This window comes from Equus caballus, chromosome 1 (assembly GCF_041296265.1).
Source record: "Equus caballus isolate H_3958 breed thoroughbred chromosome 1, TB-T2T, whole genome shotgun sequence".
Taxonomy (NCBI): Eukaryota; Metazoa; Chordata; class Mammalia; order Perissodactyla; family Equidae; genus Equus; species Equus caballus.
The window spans coordinates 124,141,181-124,161,091 of NC_091684.1; the positions used below are offsets into that span (position 1 = coordinate 124,141,181).

Genomic DNA, 19,911 nt, shown 5'->3' on the forward strand with positions numbered 1-19,911 from the left:
GGCTTAGAACACTTTACTACTTAGATCTACATTTGTAATTTACTTCTGGATACTTGCGATGCATGGCTGTTATGTCAGACTCTTTAACTTCACATATGTGAAACTTTCTTTTTTTTTGAGGAAGATTAGCCCTGAGCTAACATCTGCTGCCAATCTTCCTCTTTTTGCTGAGGAAGACTGGCCCTGAACTAACATCCGTGCCCGTCTTCCTCTACTTTATATACATGTGGCAGGGACGCCTGCCACAGCATGGCTTGACAAGCGGTGCATAGGTCCGCACCTGGAATCCAAACTGGTGAACCCCAGGCTGCCAAAGTGGGACATGCAAACTTAACTGGGCCACCGGGCCAGCCCCTGAAACATTTTAAAATAGGTCCCAACTGGACTGGCACTTATCCGTATCATCCTTAGAGCTTTCCACTGTTGGCAGAACCATTTGGGTAAAGTCAGTTGTGACGCAAAGCCTTTCCTTGTTAAAATTCTTTAACATTAAAGTCAAACTTCTTATTCTGTCAATAAACTTTTATAATAATTTTTACAATAACCAATCTTTCTTCCAGACATATTTTCCCTTCCTTCATGCATGCTCAAAACCAGTTAAAGATAAAGGAGCTACCTAAAGATCTTGTATGTGTTTAGTGATTTCCACATTCTACACAGCTGCTCCTACTGTTCTGACCCGCTGGCTTACCTGTTTCTATCAGTGTAGCCTCACTCCAAAAGGTCTCTTTCTCCACTGAGTTTTCTCTGCAATGCACAGTAAACTCTATAGTACATGCGTAATATTACTTTCAACTTTGTTTTCTACTCAGTCATGTACATCTTATTTTCTTTACTTCACTCTGGGAAACTCCAATGCAGTCTAATTTGTCCTTATTTTCCCCTTGGTCTAAAGGTTTTTCATGGTAGGGCCATAACAAATTTTGATTGAATTAAATCAAATATTGTCTATAACTGTGTAGCCATCCTTTTCTGGTGCTCTTCATTCCTTCTTGCAGATTTAGTTTTCTATATGTTGTAATTTATTAATTGTGTGAGGAATTTCTTTTAATTATTCTTATAGTGTTGATCTGCTGCAGATGAATTCTCTCAAACTTTGGCTGAAGCTCTGTTTATTTCCCTTTGATTTTCAAAGGATATGTTTCTGGGTGTAGAATTATATAGGTTATTATTTTATTTTTTCTTTCATTACTTAAAAAATCTTGCATCATTATTTTCTGGCCTGTATTATTTCTTGTTCTATATCAGCCATCATTTTCCTTATTTATATATTGTACCTTTATTTGGCTACTTTTAAGATTTTTTTCTTTACTGATTTTTAGCAGCTTAATAATGATGCATCTAAGTATAGTTTTCTTTATATTGATCATTCTTGGAGTTTGATGAATTGCTTAGATCTGTGATTTGATGCCTTCTATCAGTTTTGGGAGATTCTTGACTATAGTCTCTTAATCTCTTCAAAAAATGTTTTTTATCCTACTGTCTTTTTTTCTGGGACACCAATTATATATATATAATATATATTCTCTTCAAAGCTCATTAGATGTAATCGGACTATATGTTTACTCAAAATCAATTGCACTCAAGCCTATATCAACTGTATAGAGTATAATGGCTGTAGGGCGGTAAGCTACTGTGTTCAAATTAGGCTCTCATCCCCCCACCATAGTCCCTCTTTATCTCAGTACTTAGGTTTATTCCCTCATTAGTATTCATCACTATCAAAACATCTGGTGCATTGATTAGTTTACTTGTTTCATATCTATTTAACCCACTATGATTTAACTCTATGAAAGTAGGAGCTTTATGTTTTGATTATGGTCTATCCTCAGCTTCTAGAACTCTGTCTAGCTCTGTAATCACCCACTGATTATTTGTTGAATGAGTGAAGAATGATGAGTAGGAAGGCAAGGATAAGGTTTAACCCTGTATTCCTAGAAAGGAGGCTACTAACAGTATTAATAAAACCATTAATTTGTAATACTGGAAAATTGAATTGTAAAAGTAGATTGAAAAGTGAAATAAATTTGAATTAATTCAGTGAAAAGTATTTTGTACTATTTAGGCCTAACCAGCCATAATAGAATCATAAGATTTCTCAGCTGGCTTTTTGACTACTTTAGATACTTCATAAAAAGATACTTCATATAAGTGAAATAATACAGGATTTGTCCTGTTGTGACTGGCTTATTTCACTTAACATAATGTCATGAAGGTTCATTCTTTGTAGCATATGAAGAATTTCCTTCATTTCTAAGGCTGAGTAGTATTCCACTGTGTGTATATACCACACTTTGTTTATTCACTCATACGTTGCTGGACATTTAGGTTCCTTCCACCTCTTGGCTATTGTGATGTGCAGAGGTTTTTAAGTTTGATGTAGTCCCATTTATCTATCTTTGCCTTTGTTACCTGGGCTTTTGATATTGTATCCAAAAAATCATTGCCAAATCCAGTGTCATGAAGCTTTTCCCAACAGTTTTAGGGGTTTTCTAGGATTCTTAAAGTTTTAGGTCTTACATTACAATCGTTGATACATTTTGAATTAATTTCTGTATATATGGTAAGGTAAGGATCTAGCTTCATCCTTTTGCATATAGATATCCAGTTTTTCTAACATTGTTTGTTGAAGAGACTGTCCTTTCCCCATTATGTAGTCCTGTCACTCTTGTCAAACAGCATTTGGCCTTGTACACAAAGGTGTATTTCTAGGTTCTCTGTTTTGCTCCATTGGTTTGTATATCTGTCTTTATGCTGCTACCACACTGTCTTGGTTACTGTTGCTTTGTGGTGTGTTTTGAAATCAGGAAGTGTAAGACTGCTAACTTCACTCTTTTTTATTTTAAGATTAATTTGATCTTCAACGTCCTTTGAGATTCTGCATGTGAACTTTAGGATAGGTTTTTCTATTTCTGCCAAAAATGCCATTGGTATTTTGATAGGGATCGCATTGAATCTGCAGATCACTTTGGGTAGTATGAGCATCTTAAAAATATTGACTTCCAGTCCATGAACGTAGCATGTCTTTCCATTTATCGGTGTCTTCCTTAATTTCTATCAGCCATGTTTTGTAGTTTTCAGTGTACCAGTTCTTTGCTGCCTTGTTTGAATTTATTCCTAAGTATTTTATTCTTTTTGATGCTATTGTAAGTTGAACTATTTTCTTAATATCTTTTTCAAATTTTTCATTGTTGGTATGGAAGCGTAACTGATTTTTGTTTGTTTTATATCCTGCAGCTTTGATGAGTCTGTTTATTAGTGATAACAATGTGTGTGTGTATAATCTCTATAATTTTCTACTTATAAACTAACGTTTATGTAAACGGAGATAATATTTTTCTTTTTTTTACAATTTGGATTCCTTTTAATTCTTTTTCTTGTAAGCTGTGGGCTTTTCAAGTATGGCCTTTATTATGTTGAAGTACTTTCCCTCTGTTGCTAGTTCATTGGATTTTTTTTTTATCATGAAAGGAGGTTAAATTTTGTCAAATGCTTTCTATCAATCGAGATTATCATGTGTTTTTTTCCTTCATTCTGTTAACATTATGTATTATATTAACTGCTTTTCATATGTTGAACCACCCTGCATTCCAGAAGTAAATTTCACTAGGTCGTGGTATATGATACTTTTAATTTGCTGCTGAATTCTGTTTGCTAGTATTCTGTTGAGGATTTTTCATAGAATTCATCAAAGATGTGGTCTTTACTTTTCTTTTCTTGTAATGCCTTTTCTAGCTTTAGTATCAGAGTGATAGTGCTGGCATCATAGAATCAATTTGGAAGTGTTTCCTCTACAATTTTTTGGGAAAATTTGAGGAGGATTGTGTTTACTTATTCTTTAAAAATTTGGTGGAAATTGCCAGTGAAGCCATCTGGTCCTGGGCTCTTTTGTGTTAGAAGGTTTTTATTACTGATTCAATCTCCTTACTAGTTACTAGTCTGTTCAGATTTTTTACTTTTTTATTATTCAGCCTTCGAGGTTTCTGCTGAGAAATGCAGTGATTGCCTAATAGGAGCTCCCTTTTACGTGATGAGTCACTCTACTAATTCTGTTTTCAAGATTCTCTCTTGATGATTTTTGACAGTTTGATTATGATGTGTGTCTGTGTAGATCACTTTAAATTTATTCTACTTGGAGGTTTTTAGGCTTCTTGAATTTCTATGTCCATTTCTCTCCTCCAAATTGGGAAAATTTTGGCCATTATTTCAAATAGGCTGTCTGCCCTTTCTCTCTTTCTTCTCCTTCTGGAACTCCCATGTCCATATGTTATTCTGCTTAATGGTATCCTACAAGTCCCTTAGCCTTTCTTCACTTTTCTTCATTTTTTTTTTTTCTTTTTGGTCCTCTATCTTGGTAATTTCGAATGTTCTGTGTTTGAGTTCACTAATTCTTTCTTCCACTTGGTTAAGCCTCTCTAGTGACTTTTTCAATTCAGTTATTGTATTCTTCAGCTCCAGAATTTCCATTTGGATTCTCTTCATAATTTCTCTCTTTTTTAATATTCTCAGTTTGTTCATGTATTGTTTTCCTGATTTCATTTAGTTGTTTATCTGTGCTCTCTCTTAATTCATTGAGCATCCTTGTGATGATTATTTTGAATTCTTTGTTTGATGATTCTTATATTTCTGTTTCTTTAGGGTCAGTTTCTGGAGATTTAATTTGTTCTTTGATTGGACCATGTTTCTCTGGCTTGTATGCCTTGCTATCTTCTGTGGGACTTTGGCATTTGAAAAATTAGCCACTTCTCTCGCTCTTTATGATCTGGTTTTGTACATGGAGGACTTTCACCAATCTTCCTGGCTAGAGGTTCTGGAGACTTCAAACCTTTTCTAGGGGGGATGCATCCTCTCTTGACTCCTATGTGTAAATTTTATTGAAGAGGTTTGCTGGTTTCTACCCAGCAGCTCCCTCTGGTGTCTATGGTGCTGAGGACTCTCTCAGTGCCTGTAGCAAGTCATGGTACTGGAGCTCTCCCTAATGTCTCTTTGTGGTACTGCAGACTCTGCTGATAGACCAAAACATATTGATGGCTTTTATTCTTAGTAATCCCCAACCTGGTGCCCTCTTCCTGTCAGTAGTTAAATTCAGGTGACACAGAAATTAGTTTCTTGGGCAGTCTCCCCAAAAGTCAGAATGTCTGGTGTATGTTCCAGTCTTCTCTTTCCTTTTTCAGGAGGAAATCAGGAGCTGGGAGTTTTCTGCCTATGATAGCCCATGCTATGCTGGGAGGGGCCCTGGCAAGTGTGTGCTATGAATTTGCCTACTGGGTTTTCACATGGTTGGTTTCAAGCTAGCCAACCTCTTTTTTTTTTTTTTAAAGATTTTTATTTTTTTCCTTTTTCTCCCCAAAGCTCCCTGGTACATAGTTGTATATTCTTCGTTGTGGGTCCTTCCAGTTGTGGCATGTGGGATGCTGCCCCAGCATGGTTTGATGAGCAGTGCCATGTCCGCGCCCAGGATTCGAACGAACGAAACACTGGGCCGCCTGCAGCGGAGCGTGTGAACTTAACCACTCGGCCACGGGGCCAGCCCCGAAGCTAGCCAACCTCTTAACTGCTGCACAAACTGGAGTGCACGAACCTCTTAACTGGCTTCTGGATTTCTCACAAAGGCACTTGGTCCATGTATTGTTGTTAAGTTGGTGTCTCTGTGGGGAAGAAGGATCTGGGGCTTCCTATTCTACCATCTTGCTGATGTCACTCTGTTATCGCATTGTAAAGTACAATAAGATCTGTCAAATACAAGCCCTCTCATACCATTTGCAATCTTTTCATTGTTTAATGATATAATGTAAGGGGCCAGCCCTGGTGGCCTGGTGGTTAAGTTTGGCGTGCCCTGCTTTGGTGGTCCAGGTTTGGTTCCTGGGTGTAGACCTACACCACTCGTGTGTCACTGGCCAAACTTTGATGGCAACCCACATACAAAATAAAGGAAGACTGGCAACAGATGTTAGCTTGGGGTGAATCCTCCTCAGGAAAAAGAAATGCAGTTACTGAAAATTCTGTTGGTGAATGCAGTTGGATATTCCCTGTCAGGTAGTAGAAAGGAGAAGGCAGTTGTTAAAAGTTATCTTTCCTGTGATAACTAATAGAGTTCATGGTTGGAAGGAAAACGTACTTCAAACATTCAGTTTACAGGTGGAGAAAATGAGTCCCAGGAAATTTAAGTTAGTTTCATGTCATATGTCAGAGTCAAATTCGTAAGATTATAGGACTTCATACCCACAGATGGTTTTCTCAGTTGTTTTATATTCTTACCACCAAACTCTTTCAAGAGGTAGAAATTTAAGTATGAGCTTTTAAGCACCTACCCATTGGACCTCTGAAGGATTTGTGGTTCTGAACTTTAACACCGTTGCTCTTTTCATTCTTTGGAGAATATGCATTCTTAAGCTGTCTGCTTTAGTAATGAACTTTTATATGAGTGTATACAAATGCAGAATCTCACTCTTTCCCTTCTTCCATATTACGTGTTAAGTCTTAGCCAGGTTTGAAGTGATGACAACTTTATCTTGATCTTTTTAAACTCTTGTTGGCTCACTTGAGATCACATACTGAAAGGATGATTGGGAAAGAAGTGAGGACTTTAGAGTTTACATCCATAGTTCTAGGATTAATGGAGATGGGGTTAGCTGTAAACCCTATAATCAAATGTGAGAACCAAGTTAACTGGCCAAATAGAACCCTAACGGAGCTGAAAGGGGACCCATAATAGTGGCTTCATCATCTCAATGCTGCAGTACTAAGTTATGTCAAACATTTTTGCATGGACTTAGGTTCTTGGCACAACTATATTAACTAAATTTGCTGATTCCATGTACCTCTAACCCAAATCCCTTCGTTTATCCCCCAAAACTTAGTATTCTCCAAGCTAGAGAAAAGCATTTTAAAACAAATCTCTGTTGATAAGCCTCAAAGACAAAGTATTTACATTTTAAGAAGATCCTGGAAAGATTTTATTTTGAGGAAGATTAGCCCTGAGCTAAAATGTGATGCCAATCCTCCTCTTTTTGCTGAGGAAGACTGGCCCTGAGCTAACATCCATGCCCATCTCCTTCTACTTTACATGTGGGGCACCTGCCACAGCATGGCTTGATAGCGGTGCACCCAGGATCAGAACTGGTGAACCCCAGGCCACCAAAGCGGAATGTGCAAACTTAACTTCTGTGCCACCAGGCTGGCCCCTAGATTTTCTTTCTGGAAGATTCACCTGAACTAACATCTGTTGACAATCTTCCTTTTTTTGTATGTGAGCCTCTGCCACAGCATGGCCACTGACAAACGATTTGTGTAGGTCTGCACCTGGGAACTGAACCTGGGCCACTGAAGTGGAGTGCACTGAACTTAACCACTAGGCCACTGGGGCTGGCCCCTGGAAAGATTTTTTTTTTTGCAGTGATGATGATGATGATGATAAACTTCCACTAAACTCATTGTTCCCCAGAATTGTCTTAAGCCTCATTACCAAAGTTAAATCTCTGGGAGATTGAAGGCAGAACCCTGGGATTTGGCTCTGGTGAGGCTGCAGAATCCTGGATAAGTCACCTCCTCAATCATGTTTTGACTTCCTGTCTGTAAAATGGGAATGGAAATGGTATTACATACTGATTAAATTCTTATTACAGTGCTATTTAATAAATGTCAGCAATACTTTTGTTTGTGGGCAGTACTTAAAGGGCAGTTGGCAATGAAGTGGGGAGCAGTCTACCTAGTGTATCATCTTGCCCAGCGGGACTCTTAGTTCAGGTAAAGGAAGGGGCAGTGAGCCGGAGGGGCTAATAGCAGACGAGCCCCCACTCCCTTTCCCCGAAGGCAGGGAAGATTGGAAGGGAGGTGCCCAGCTATTGAAAGAGCCCTTCTGTTTAACCCTCAAGAGCATGAGAGTTGGTATTATTTGTTCCTCTTTTTTCTATTCATTTGCTGATATTTAATGTTTCTATCAATATAATTAAACTTTTCGTGAAAAAGCAGAAATTCAAGTGACCAGGGTGACTTTTGGATCTAAATATTGTTTAAAAAGGCAGCAAATGCACGATTTTGGCATTCTTTTCTGTGTCTTAACTCCAGAGACCCCAGCAGCTATAGCAAAAAATGTACTGAGCACCTGCTACTTACTTCACAGCAGTGTCACCACCTCCTTCCCAGCTCCCATCGTGAATTAGTTTCATTTATCAGCTCATCTTATGCTCAGGCGACTGAGGCACAGAGATTTTAAACAGATTACAGAACTGGTGAGCGGCGGAGTCACTCTGCAGCCAGACAGCATGCTCCACCTTATGTCACCTCACTTGGCACATCTGCTCAATGTTCTTTGGGGTCTCCATTCCTCATCGCTATTGCTACCAGTCTGGGGGAAGCTCATTAAGGATTGCCTTCTGTGGATAGCTATAAACACCTGGACCTTTCTCCCACTCCACAGTTTCTGTCCCTGTCAACACTCACCAGTCCCATATCCCATCTATTCTAACCTGCATTTCTGTCATTGTCTGTTTCTCTCTGGCTTGTGAATGACTATAAATGGTTTCATTTGCTCTCCCAGTGCCAGTCTCAGCTTTTTGCTCTCCCAGGGATTTAATATGATTTCTGTTGTAACAGATGCCTATTTTCGGGAGTAGTCTTGTCTTGGATGATCTTTTATCAGCTCTTTGCCCACTTGACTACTTGGGTCAGCTCATAGTCATCATCAGCTTCTGGGGAACATTTAAAAATTCTTCTTCTTCATGTTTCAGTTTGTTATCTCATGTGAACAGTTAACATGTAAAATCCAAGTAAATATAATAACTTAAAACCACCATTTTCAGGAACCATAGTTGTGGAACATTCTGTGAGTGCCTTCTGTGTGGCAGGAACTGTGGCAGATGCTGTGGGGAGGGACGTAGACCTCATGTAGACCCTCCTTTCCAAGGGCCAATCCTTATCATCGGGGATGTTAAGGGGTGCTCATGACCTAACAATGGAAAGTGATCTAATAATATGGAGCTTCAGAGAAAGGCTGTACATCTTTTCTTCTCAGTTGCTACAGGTAAAATACATTTTCCTAAAAGACTCCAGACACTTATCTGAAATTTGTGAGACTATCTTTTGTAAGAGATATTAATCAAATGACTCAAGAACAACCAAAAGACTATTAGTACTAGTCCTGTGGCCTTTGAGGCCTGGGTGTTTTTGTTAATCTGTAGCCTCATTCTTTCACGGGTGGACTCCTGCCCTCTGCCTTCCCTAGAGGATTAATGCAGCCCTAGGGCCCCATGAATCCACAGTGCACCAAGCATAACTCTTCTGTTTTCTACTGTCTTTTTACTTATCTTCCCTAATTTTTGTAAAGTAAAATATGCCATCATAATTCTGTGATTTTAGAGAGAAACTTTTGGGAGTTTTGAGAAGCCAGCTGGGTACAACTTTCCATTCCACCTTGGGAAAGTTAGGAGAAGATCTGGAGTCGGGTCAGCTAGGCTGATTGTTAGGAGAGAAGCTCAGAGTCAACTTTGTTTTGGGGGGCATGCCTTAGTCGATTCACTGAGCGACGTTGGTGCCCACCTCTGGGGGCCAGGGACAAAAAGTAACCACCAAACTTGGTCAGGCAAGAAAATGAAAAATACTTGTGGAGGTTTAAATACCACCAAATTGGGAAACAGTAAACTGGTGGCAGGTAACACAGAAATGTTTTTATTGCCTGTTTTATTCAGGGTTCGCATTTTAGGCATGTGGCAGGAAGTAAACATTTATGACACTTAAGTGGGGCCCCTTAACAGATAACTTCTTGGGCATTTTAGAGATAAAAATTGATTTATTTTATTTTCACAAGAGAGGCTGAAGTTTGTTTAACAGGAACCTTGAACTATATATTAAATGTGGTTTTGGATGTCAAGGTCCAAAGAGATTGACATCAGGAACTTTCTTTCATCAAAATGTAATTTATTTACTTTTTCTCATGACAGTATTCTTTTTGTGTCTAGAATAAACCAGACAAAGAATCTGTTCACCTCCAGGCTTTAAATAGCATTTTGGAGTTCAAAGTTCAGCCATGTGCCTCTAGATCCATCAGTGAACAGACCCACCCTGGCCCTACATCCTTACCCCAACAAGGCCACTCTGAAGGGTGCCATCACTTGTCTGTATGTCTGGGTCAATTCCCCAGCTTATGACTCGTAGTTCAAATAGTCCTCGGATCTTGTTCTAGGATGAGGAAGCCCATGGCAGGCTGGAGAAAAATAACCAAACAGGTATTTGCATTGGTTTTGTGACAGAGGCAAGTAGAAAGTGCTGTTTATATAACTCCCCTTAGAACCACCTCAGTCTTTCAAGGGAACAATTGTGGTTGATGCTTATCAAGACTTACCTAGTGCGTCTTTGCAGTGTTCATTTATGCTGCACAATTTATGAGTTTATGACTCTTCTCAAATATACTGATTCTGAATTTTTAGGAAATAATGAGATCCAAACAGATAAGGTAGAATTCAAATGAAAATTGAAATGTGAATCCATTTTTGAACTAAACATATGGGAGTCAATTCCATCAGCTCTATTTTACATTCTTTTTCAATAGAATCTGCCCCCTTTCACTCAGTAAATTACCATCCCCTCTCTCCCTATTCCTGGCTTTTCCATCTCTGTGTAACTCCTCGTCCTTCTCCCAACTACCCAAAGCTTAATGGTTTCTTTTTTTTATTGTGGTGAATATGCATGACATAAAATTCACTATTTTAGCCATTTTTTTTTTAAGATTTAAAAAAATTTTTTTCCCCGGGTACATAGTTGTATATTCTTCGTTGTGGATCGTTCTAGTTGTGGCATGTGGGACGCTGCCCCAGCGTGGCTTGATGAGCAGTGCCGCGTCTGCTCCCAGGACTCAAACCAACGAAACACTCGGCCGCCTGCAGCAGAGCACGCGAACTTACCCATGTGTCCACAGGGCCAACCCCTATTTTAGCCATTTTTAAGTGTACAGTTCAGTGGTACATTCACGTTCTTGTGCAACTATGACCACATCCATCTCTAGAACTCTTTTCATCTTGCAGAGTTGCAACTCTGTACCCATTAAACAACTTCCCTTTCTCCCCTCTTCCCAGCCCCTGGCACCCGCCATTCTTTCTGTCCCTATGAATTTGACAACTCTAGGTACCTCATAGAAATGGGATCATACAGTATCTGTCTTTTTGTGACTGGCTTATTTCACTTAGCCTGATGTCCTCAAGGTTCATCCATGTTGTAATATGAGTCAGTTATCGTATATACAAATACATACATATATGTATCTTTTAAATTTTTTATATATTATGATGTTTTTATATTTTAAAAATTCTTTCTGGCTGGAGAGAGACTGCCCTTCCCAGAGCTAGCCAATTCTTAGAGATAGCAAAGGGTCCATCCAGGAGAATGCCTTTGACATGCAAACCAACCAATCCAAAACCATACCTCCTCTATCTGCCCCATGCACCCCAGAAGGCAGTATTCTTATGCCTTAATCATCCCAGGGCCAGGTACCAGGCCACTAGAGACCAACCCAATAGCCCAAAGCCCATGGAACTATTCAAACTAGCCAGTCCTAGCTGTTTACCCTGCCCTGCTGTGCCTTTCCCTCGGAAACCCCAATTAAGATCATGGCCTAAGCACTGCCCACCCCCCTTGCCCTGTCTTCTGACTCCTGACCACCCTGGTGTCTTGCCTATGTGGCCCTTCAAGGCAGCCAAACCTCTTGCCTCTGGGACCTGTGAGTATAATAAACTTTGTTTTCCTGAGCCTCTCGTCTTGTGGCTGTACCTGACTGACCATCATGTAAAAGAATATGAATCACTCAGAATTTACTTCCTTTGTAGGTCTGAATAATATACCATGTGTAATACTACATTAGTTTATCCACTTATTTTTCCGTGAGCACTTGGGTTTCTTCCACCTTTCAGCTGTTATGAAAAATGCTGCTATGAATATGGGTGTGCAAGTATATGTTTGGATCCCTGCTTTTAATTCTTTTGGGTATATCCCCATAAGTAGAATTGCTGGATCATATGGTAATTCTATGTTTAATTTTTGGAGGAATCGCCGTACTGTTTTCCATAGTGGCTGCCTCATTTTATGTTCCCACCAACAATGCCCAAATGTTCCAGTTTCTTCACATCTTGACCAACACGTGTTATTTTTTAAATAGTAGCCATCATAATGCGTGTGAAGTGGTATTTCATTGTGCTTTTGATTTGCGTTTCCCTAAAGGCTAATGATGTTGAGCATCTTTTCATGTGCTTATTGGTCATATGTATATCTTCTTGGGAGAAATGTCTCAGTCCTTTGCCCATTTTTAAATCAGGTTGTTTGCTTATTTGTTTTGTTTTTTGAGGGAAATTAACCTTGAGCTAACATCTGCCGCCAATCCTCCTCTTTTTGCTGAGGAAGCTTGGCCCTGAGCTAACATCTGTGCCCATCTTCCTCTACTTTATATGTGGGACGCTTGCCACAGCATGGCTTAATAAGCAGTGTGTAGGTCAGCGCCGAGGATCAGAACCAGTGAACCCTGGGCCACCAAAGTGGAGTGCATGAACTTAACCACTACTCCACTGGGCTGGCCCTTTGTTTTCTTATTTGTTGTTGAGTTGTAGGAGTTTTTTTTTTATATTCTGGATGCTAACCACTTATCAGATATATGATTTGCAAATGTTTTCTCTCGTTCTGTGGATTGCCTTTCGACTTTGATGCACAGAAGTTATAATTTTGATGTAGTCCAATTTATTTAATTTTTTCTTTTGTCCCTTGTACTTTTGATGCCATATCCAAGAAATTATTGCCAAATCCAATGTCATGAAGCTTTCCCCCTACGTGTTTTTCTCAGAGTTTTATATTTTTAGTTTTTATGTTTAGATTTGATCCATTTTGAGTGAATTTTATATATGATATAAGGTAATGGTCCAACTTCATTCTCTTGCATGTGAATATCCAGTTTTCCCAGCACCATTTGTTGAAAAGACCATCCTTTTCCCCATCGAGTGGTCTTGGCACCCTTGTCAAAGATTATTTGTCAGGGCTTAATCTCGAGTCTTTGAGTTATAAAACTTGAGCCACTTGTGCCACTCTTAGAGGCACTTTCCTAAATACGCCTTTACTTTAGCATGAGGCTGCTGAAAAGAGGGTTTGCTTAAAACGGTTGATTTCCCCCAGGTTTTGTGCACGTGTGTGTGCATATGTATGTGCATGTTTATTCCAAACTCTTTTCTCCTAAAACCTTTATTGCACTGTTGCACTTAATACTCATTTGCACTTCCCACTTGAAGTTGTTAAGCCTTTATGTCTGTATGTCCTTATATTTAATGAGATTAAAAGCTCTGGAAACTTAATAAATACCATAAAACAACCAGAAAAGTCTCTTGCAAAAAGTAGGTCCTCAATTGACTGACTTAAGACAGGTTATGCAGTGTTTGGAGACAGAAGACCTGCTGAATTCAGTTAGGTTGAAGAAAGATGCTACTTACTATTCATAATAGTTAGCAAATCTCAGTCTAAAATGAAGAACAGTCCATTTATGAAATTTTAGCACTATATACATAGTATACAAAATTCGGTTGGCGTGTTTTCCAAAATGCCCACAGCTCTTTGAAGCTAACATGACTTGGTTGTACTGACAGATGTTACAGTTGTTGGTTCAAATTCATAATCATTGTTTTTATTTTATGGAGGTCTGGAAATCATGGCTCAGGCTAAAGACTGCTGGATGTACAGTCTAACAAGGGACTGTGAGCTCAGAAGTGCCACTTGTAGTTCCAAAAGTAGAATGCAGAAGTCCATCTGTGAATGATTAGTTATTTAGTGAAATTGAAGGAAGCTTATTGAAATAATTGCAGATACAAACACTCTTGTTTCCATGGAAACAATCCATTTCATGTGCAAAGGTTCAGGAGTGTTGTTCATGTTCCTCCCGGGCAGAAATATTATGAAATTGGTGCTGTCCTCCCTTTCATCAGTTGTTGAGTGCTGAGGAAAGGAAACCTTTTCTGCTCATAGGACATGGGCCCCTGACCCAGAGGTTGGTCATTTCAACATCCTCGTTACTGGTCTCTCAAATTCTATTGCTGCCGAGGAAAGAGAAATTAGTTTTCTTTAAGGTGAAATGAGCCAGTTTTACCTCTGATGCACAATGTTAGATATTTCAATTTCTAATTATATAAATTTTATGCCATAATAGTTGAAACTGTAATTCCTTGACATACTAAAGTGTTACTCTTTTTTGGATTACTTGATTTTAAGTCTGTGATAAATGTGTGTTATGTGTCTTTAAATCTTAATAATAACAATATACAATGTTTTTCATTCCCCTTTGGTGTTTGTACTACTCTCTAGATCTTTACTTTGAGTTGCTCTGCTTTGGGATGGTAGCTAGGCAGCCATGTGATGGATAGATAATCTGAGGGCATCCCTGATATTGCCGATAACTTGGGTTTGGCTTCACAGCAAAACTGTAACATTAAATTACTTATGCAGTGTCTTATATTTTATCTTTTTGTATTTTTTTTTGCCGTGTAATCAGCATAATTCATATTACAGAATATCGTTATAGTCGTCTATCACTGGCAACTTGCAGCATAGAAATATCTTGTTTTCCTAGAACTTATTAAATACAAATAGAAATCTCTCATCCCTTGACAATTTTAAGAAGAGAGAGACAGTCAGGGTCTGAATTGTAACTACAAGGCAAGTCCCAAAGAAAAATCCACCCCTTTCCAACATACTCTTGAGGTGTTAGTGCCTGAGTCAAAGGCAGTTGAATAGTGCTCTCCTTGGTGTCTCTGGCACAAAGTATTGACACACATGTGTTTTTCTCCACAGTAAAACCAACCGTAATTGATGTTGACATCTATGTTAACAGCATTGGTCCTGTGTCCTCAATAAACATGGTAAGAAGCTATTTTCTTTTCTGATCCGATGGACTTTGTATCAGTTCTTTCTTACATTCTCATTGTAGATTTCTGTTTGAGATTTATCATACAGATTTAAAACTCACAATTGACTTCTTAAATCTGTGGTGTTTATTGGTAGTTTAAATATTGAAAACGGTAAAAGTCAAGAGGGTGAACCTGTGACGCTAGCATTGAGGCATTGCTCTCATGATTAAGAATCATCTCACCACCCATCGCCACACACGTGTAGATTTTCAGATGGTATTATTTGTAATTATGCATTATTGGTTACATCTGACCTCATTAATCCTTGGGAAGAATGTAAATGACAGCTTTTTGACTTTTAGTTCATTTTTTCAAGATCCAAGGGACCTGACTTTTAGTGTTTCTCAGGAAAGGATCTGAGATTACCTAGTTTATACTTTGGTCTTCAATTTGAACTCTGAGGATAAATAAACTGCCTTTTTTGTTGTCCACAGGAGAAAGTATGGGGCCAAATATGTGATTTCCCCAGTAGGGTATTTCCACAGGCTTATAAGCAAAATGAGCTCCTAAAGTAACTGTTTCCATGTAGAAGGAGGCCTTTGCTGGTTTTTAGTTTGAGGCATTAGGAAAGTGCTGGAGTGTTGGAGGACATTAGTGTAGATGTGTCCATGGGCCATGGTGGGCCTCCAAGAGGGCAGTGTACAGGGTTCCAGGAGCAGCACGTGCCTTTGCAGACCCAGTGGTATCAGGAAGTCCTGTGGCTGGGGCCTTCTCTGTGCTCATGGCTGCATGTTTGCTCCTGGATTTGGGGGACATGTGATGCTGAGGGTGGGGAATTGCCAAAATGCTGACTTAGATGCCTTTCTTTCATTGCAGTGTTCTGTGGATGGAAATAATCCCTCCAAAATTAGTAGCAAAATCATTTCTTTTCATTGCCAGATTTTAAAATTGTTCATCTTTTCTTTGATGATATAAAGTGTTCGTCTTTTCTCTGATGATATAAAGTTTCCATGAGGGGTAAAATTATATTTATGGGTGACTCAAAAAAATCGCTCAGGTCCTCCATGAACTGAATGAAGATGGGGCACTAACAAAGAGGTGAAATGGATCAAAGAGAATTCCCTTCATATGACCTATGGGCTGCAGGTAGTAAAATGTAAATTGTAAATACAGTGTTCCCTTTCCCTGATAAATAGTGATTCAGCTGACCACATAGAGACAGTCATCACTTCTTAATTTATTTGTTTCTTATTCTGGAGTTTTATTTTCTTACATTTGTTCCACGACACTTTATTCAGCACCTTTATGTCTAACGCTAATTTAAGTCTAACACTAAAAAAAGAACTGCCTGCATAGATATATAGTTACAAAATTATTTTAGGAGCAGATGCTTACATTCGTGTATCTGGGGATTTTCATGAATTCCTATAACTTTGAGATCTACTTTGTGCCCAGTACTAAGCTTTGCTATTGGAACTAATGGAAATTTCTGGTGGAAATCATAGGCTGCAGAGAAGGAGACTAAGTAAGTGACAGTCATCCACAGGTGATAGGTACTGCTGATGGCAGGCATTCTCCACAGGCAAGTTGGCAGCCATTGGAGTAGTCATCCACAGGTGATAGGTACTGCTGATGGCAGGCACTCTCCACAGGCAAGTTGGCAGCCATTGGAGTAGTCATCCACAGGTGATAGGTACTGCTGATGGCAGGCACTCTCCACAGGCAAGTTGGCAGCCATTGGAGTAGACTTCTCTGATGAGGTCATCTCAATCTGAAACTTGACTTGTAGGCAGGAGTTTGCCAGGTGGAACAATGTATGAGGATCCTCTATAAAAGGCAGGATGACAGGGTATGTGGCTTACTAGGGGGTGAGGACTGAGGTGATGTTCAAATGCCAAGGGGCTGAGTGCAGCTGGGCAGCACCCTGGACCTGCCAGGGACTGAGAACTTGAAGCCTCGCTGAATAGTCAGACGTCATCCTTAGATTTAGCTGATCCCAGCACTTGGGAAGTGTGCAGACCCATCTCCATCTGAGGTATGTGCAGGTCGAATTTCTTGAGACTAGTTCAAGTTCAGCAAGATCTCCAGTCAGATCCCCTTTTTCCCTTATGACACAGAGCTGATGTTGTGATTTAAAATCGTTAGTTCTGACCCCTCCAGTAACAGGTAAGGAATGATTGTAATCAAAATGGTCCGAGGCATTGTAAGACCTCCATCACCTGAGAAACATGCGTGAGCATCAGTGTTGTATATGTCCTGAGGAAGTTTCAACAAGTTATCAAGTGTTAGATTTTTAGTAACTGGGACTGAGGAGAATAATTGCCTTGAATATCTTGAAAATTCATTTGATTCAAATTTTTTTCTTCTTAAGAGATATCTCTGTTGTAGTGAGAGGGTGGACCAATAAATGTTGGTTGCCTTTTATTTTGTGAAACTGAAGCCAGTATGCAGGCAACAGTGGGCAAGCTGAATGAGAGGAGATGCTTTACTCTGGAAATAGTGACATATTGATAGTCAGGTCTCAGCAGAGCTTCAGTTGTCTAGGCTGTTCCCGTGTCTAATTCCATGAGGAAGAGAAAATGTGCTGCTAACTTACCTGAGCTAAGCGAAGCATAGGGGCAGGCAAGGGTTTGTTTAAAAAAATTTGTCTAGGGGCCGGCTCCGTGGCCGAGTGGTTAAGTTCACGTGCTCCACTGCGGCGGCCCAGGGTTCGGATCCTGGGCACGGACATGGCACTGCTCGTCAGGCCACGCTGAGGTGGCGTCCCACATCCCACAACTAGAAGGACCTGCAATTAAGATATACAACTATGTACTGGGGGGTTTGGGGAGATAAAGCAGAAAAAAAAAAGATTGGCAACAGTTGTTAGCTCATGTGCCAATCTTAAAAAAAAAAATGCGTCTAGATCTAGATGCACACACACACATATCTAAATGTTTAGCTGCTGTGTATGTTCTATGGGGGGTGGATTTCTCTATTTCTGTCTCTGTTCGTTCAGTAAACATTTGTCATATGACCATTGTATGTCATGCCCTGTGCTGGATGTGGGTAAGACAAAGATGAATCAAGTCTCACTTCTTGTTCTAGGAGAGCAACTCCAAACTCATAAACAAATCATTATGGTACACAGGAGGCAGAGCAGAGATGGATCCCTTGCCAGGGAACCCAGAGGAGGGAATAGCCAACAGCCCTGAGGGAGGTTTTGAAGGCATCACGAGGCAGACACTTCCAAGCTGTTGCTTTTTTTTTTTTAATTTAAATTTTTATTTTTTAAAGACTATTTTTTCAGAGCGGTTTTAGACTCACGGCAAAGCTGAGAGGAAGGTAGAGAGATTTCCCATATACCCTCTGTTCCCATGCATGTATAATCCCCCCATGATGAACTTCTCCCACCTGAGTGGTAGGTTTGTTACAACTGATGAAGCTACATTGACACATTGTCACCTCAAATCCATGGTTTACAGTAGGGTTCACGCTGGTATTGTACATGTATGGGTTTGAACAAATATGTAATGACATATGTACACCATCATAGTATCATACAAAGCAGTTTCATTGCCCTAAAAGTTTTCTGTGCAGAGCTGCTTCTTGAGGGATGAGTATTTCTAACCTTTGTGCTCTGAACACTTTTCTTGGAAGTCAAAATGATAAAGGATTTATTCTGCCATTGCTGAATCCATCACACATACCCACTATATCTATGAAACCAAACTACACAGTTTCAAAAGAATTTAACGTGCTTCAGAGTGAACCTCATGAGAAATAAAAGCAATTTCAAAGTAGAGAAAAGACTATGTGAGCGGATATTGGGAGTTGAGTTGGCAACAATAATAAAAAGAGATGAATATGAAACAGACTAAAATAATCAAATTAAAGAATCTATTATGGGGAAAAGGCACAATTTAGAGAGATGTACAGGATTTAAGGTTATAAATTGTTATTGAGATTTTAATTATAAAGCTAAAGCCTGATCAAATTATCGCTTTTTCCCAAATATTAATTTAAGGATCACTGAAAGAGAGAAAACAACAATTTCTTCTTTATCCTCCTCTCCTCCTCTCCATTTCTCTGCTTCTTTTATTGATATTATTAATATTGAAGATTCAGTTTCAGACATTTTCCCTCTTAAATAAAAATGAAGTTGCATTTCAATCTATTGTTTCATAGATTGATTTTCTTTGTCTTGTTTATACTGGGGTTGTTTATGCTTTTTCTAGTTATTGAGGAGATTAGAATTGGTTTAGCTGGGTCTAAGAGAACGTTCTTCTATGAAGATTTTACCACCTTCTCTGTCTTTGTCATTACAGCATATCTAAACATGAACAGGTTCTTCACAGAAATTGTTCATGGTTTGTTCCAGGACCATGGAAGCTCCGTACAGGGGAGCTTGTAAGTTTACTTCTGAGACTATTTGCTTTAAACAACCATTTAGGAAATGAACAAAGAGAACTAGTGCTTTTATACCTATTCTGTGCTACTGATCTCATCTCATTTGATCTTCACAAGATCCCAGTGGAGAAGATATTGCCCCTTTCCACTTATTTCTGATGAGTAAGCTGAAGCTCATGAAGATGGAGACCCCAGAGCAATGATTCTTGCTATGACTCCCTGTGTTTCTGCAATGAGTAAGGAAAGGCAGTAGCAGCACCTAGAGAGTGACAGCTTTAACATGGAACTTGAGAAGAGAAGAGCTCAGGGGGAGTCTAGTGTTAGGGTTGCTTTCCTTTTAAAAAAATAAATTAGTAGACTTTATTTTTTAGAGCAATTAAAATGTTTTTCCAGTTTTATTAAGATATAATTGACATACAACCTGTAGGTTTAAGGTGTACAGTGTGATGATTAGATATACATGTATATTGTGAAATGATTACCACAATAACGTTAGTTAACATGTCCATCACCTCACATAGTTACCTTTTTGTGTGTGTGGTGAAAACTTTTAAAGTTTACTCTCTTAGCAACTTTACAGGATTGTTAACCATAGTCTTCATGCTGTATGTTACACCCTCAAAACTCATTCATCTCATAACTGGAAATTTGTACCTTT

At 39.2% G+C, this 19,911-nt stretch overlaps 1 protein-coding gene across 1 annotated transcript in view; it reads left to right on the forward strand.

The window, feature by feature from the left end:
• Positions 1–19,911, forward strand: part of GABRG3 (gamma-aminobutyric acid type A receptor subunit gamma3) — a 596,312-nt gene that overhangs the window by 19,843 nt on the left and 556,558 nt on the right. The window contains exon 3 of the mRNA XM_023652068.2: positions 14,809–14,876. Coding sequence (XP_023507836.1) covers positions 14,809–14,876 — 68 coding nt within the window. The remainder of the gene's footprint in view (positions 1–14,808; positions 14,877–19,911) is intronic.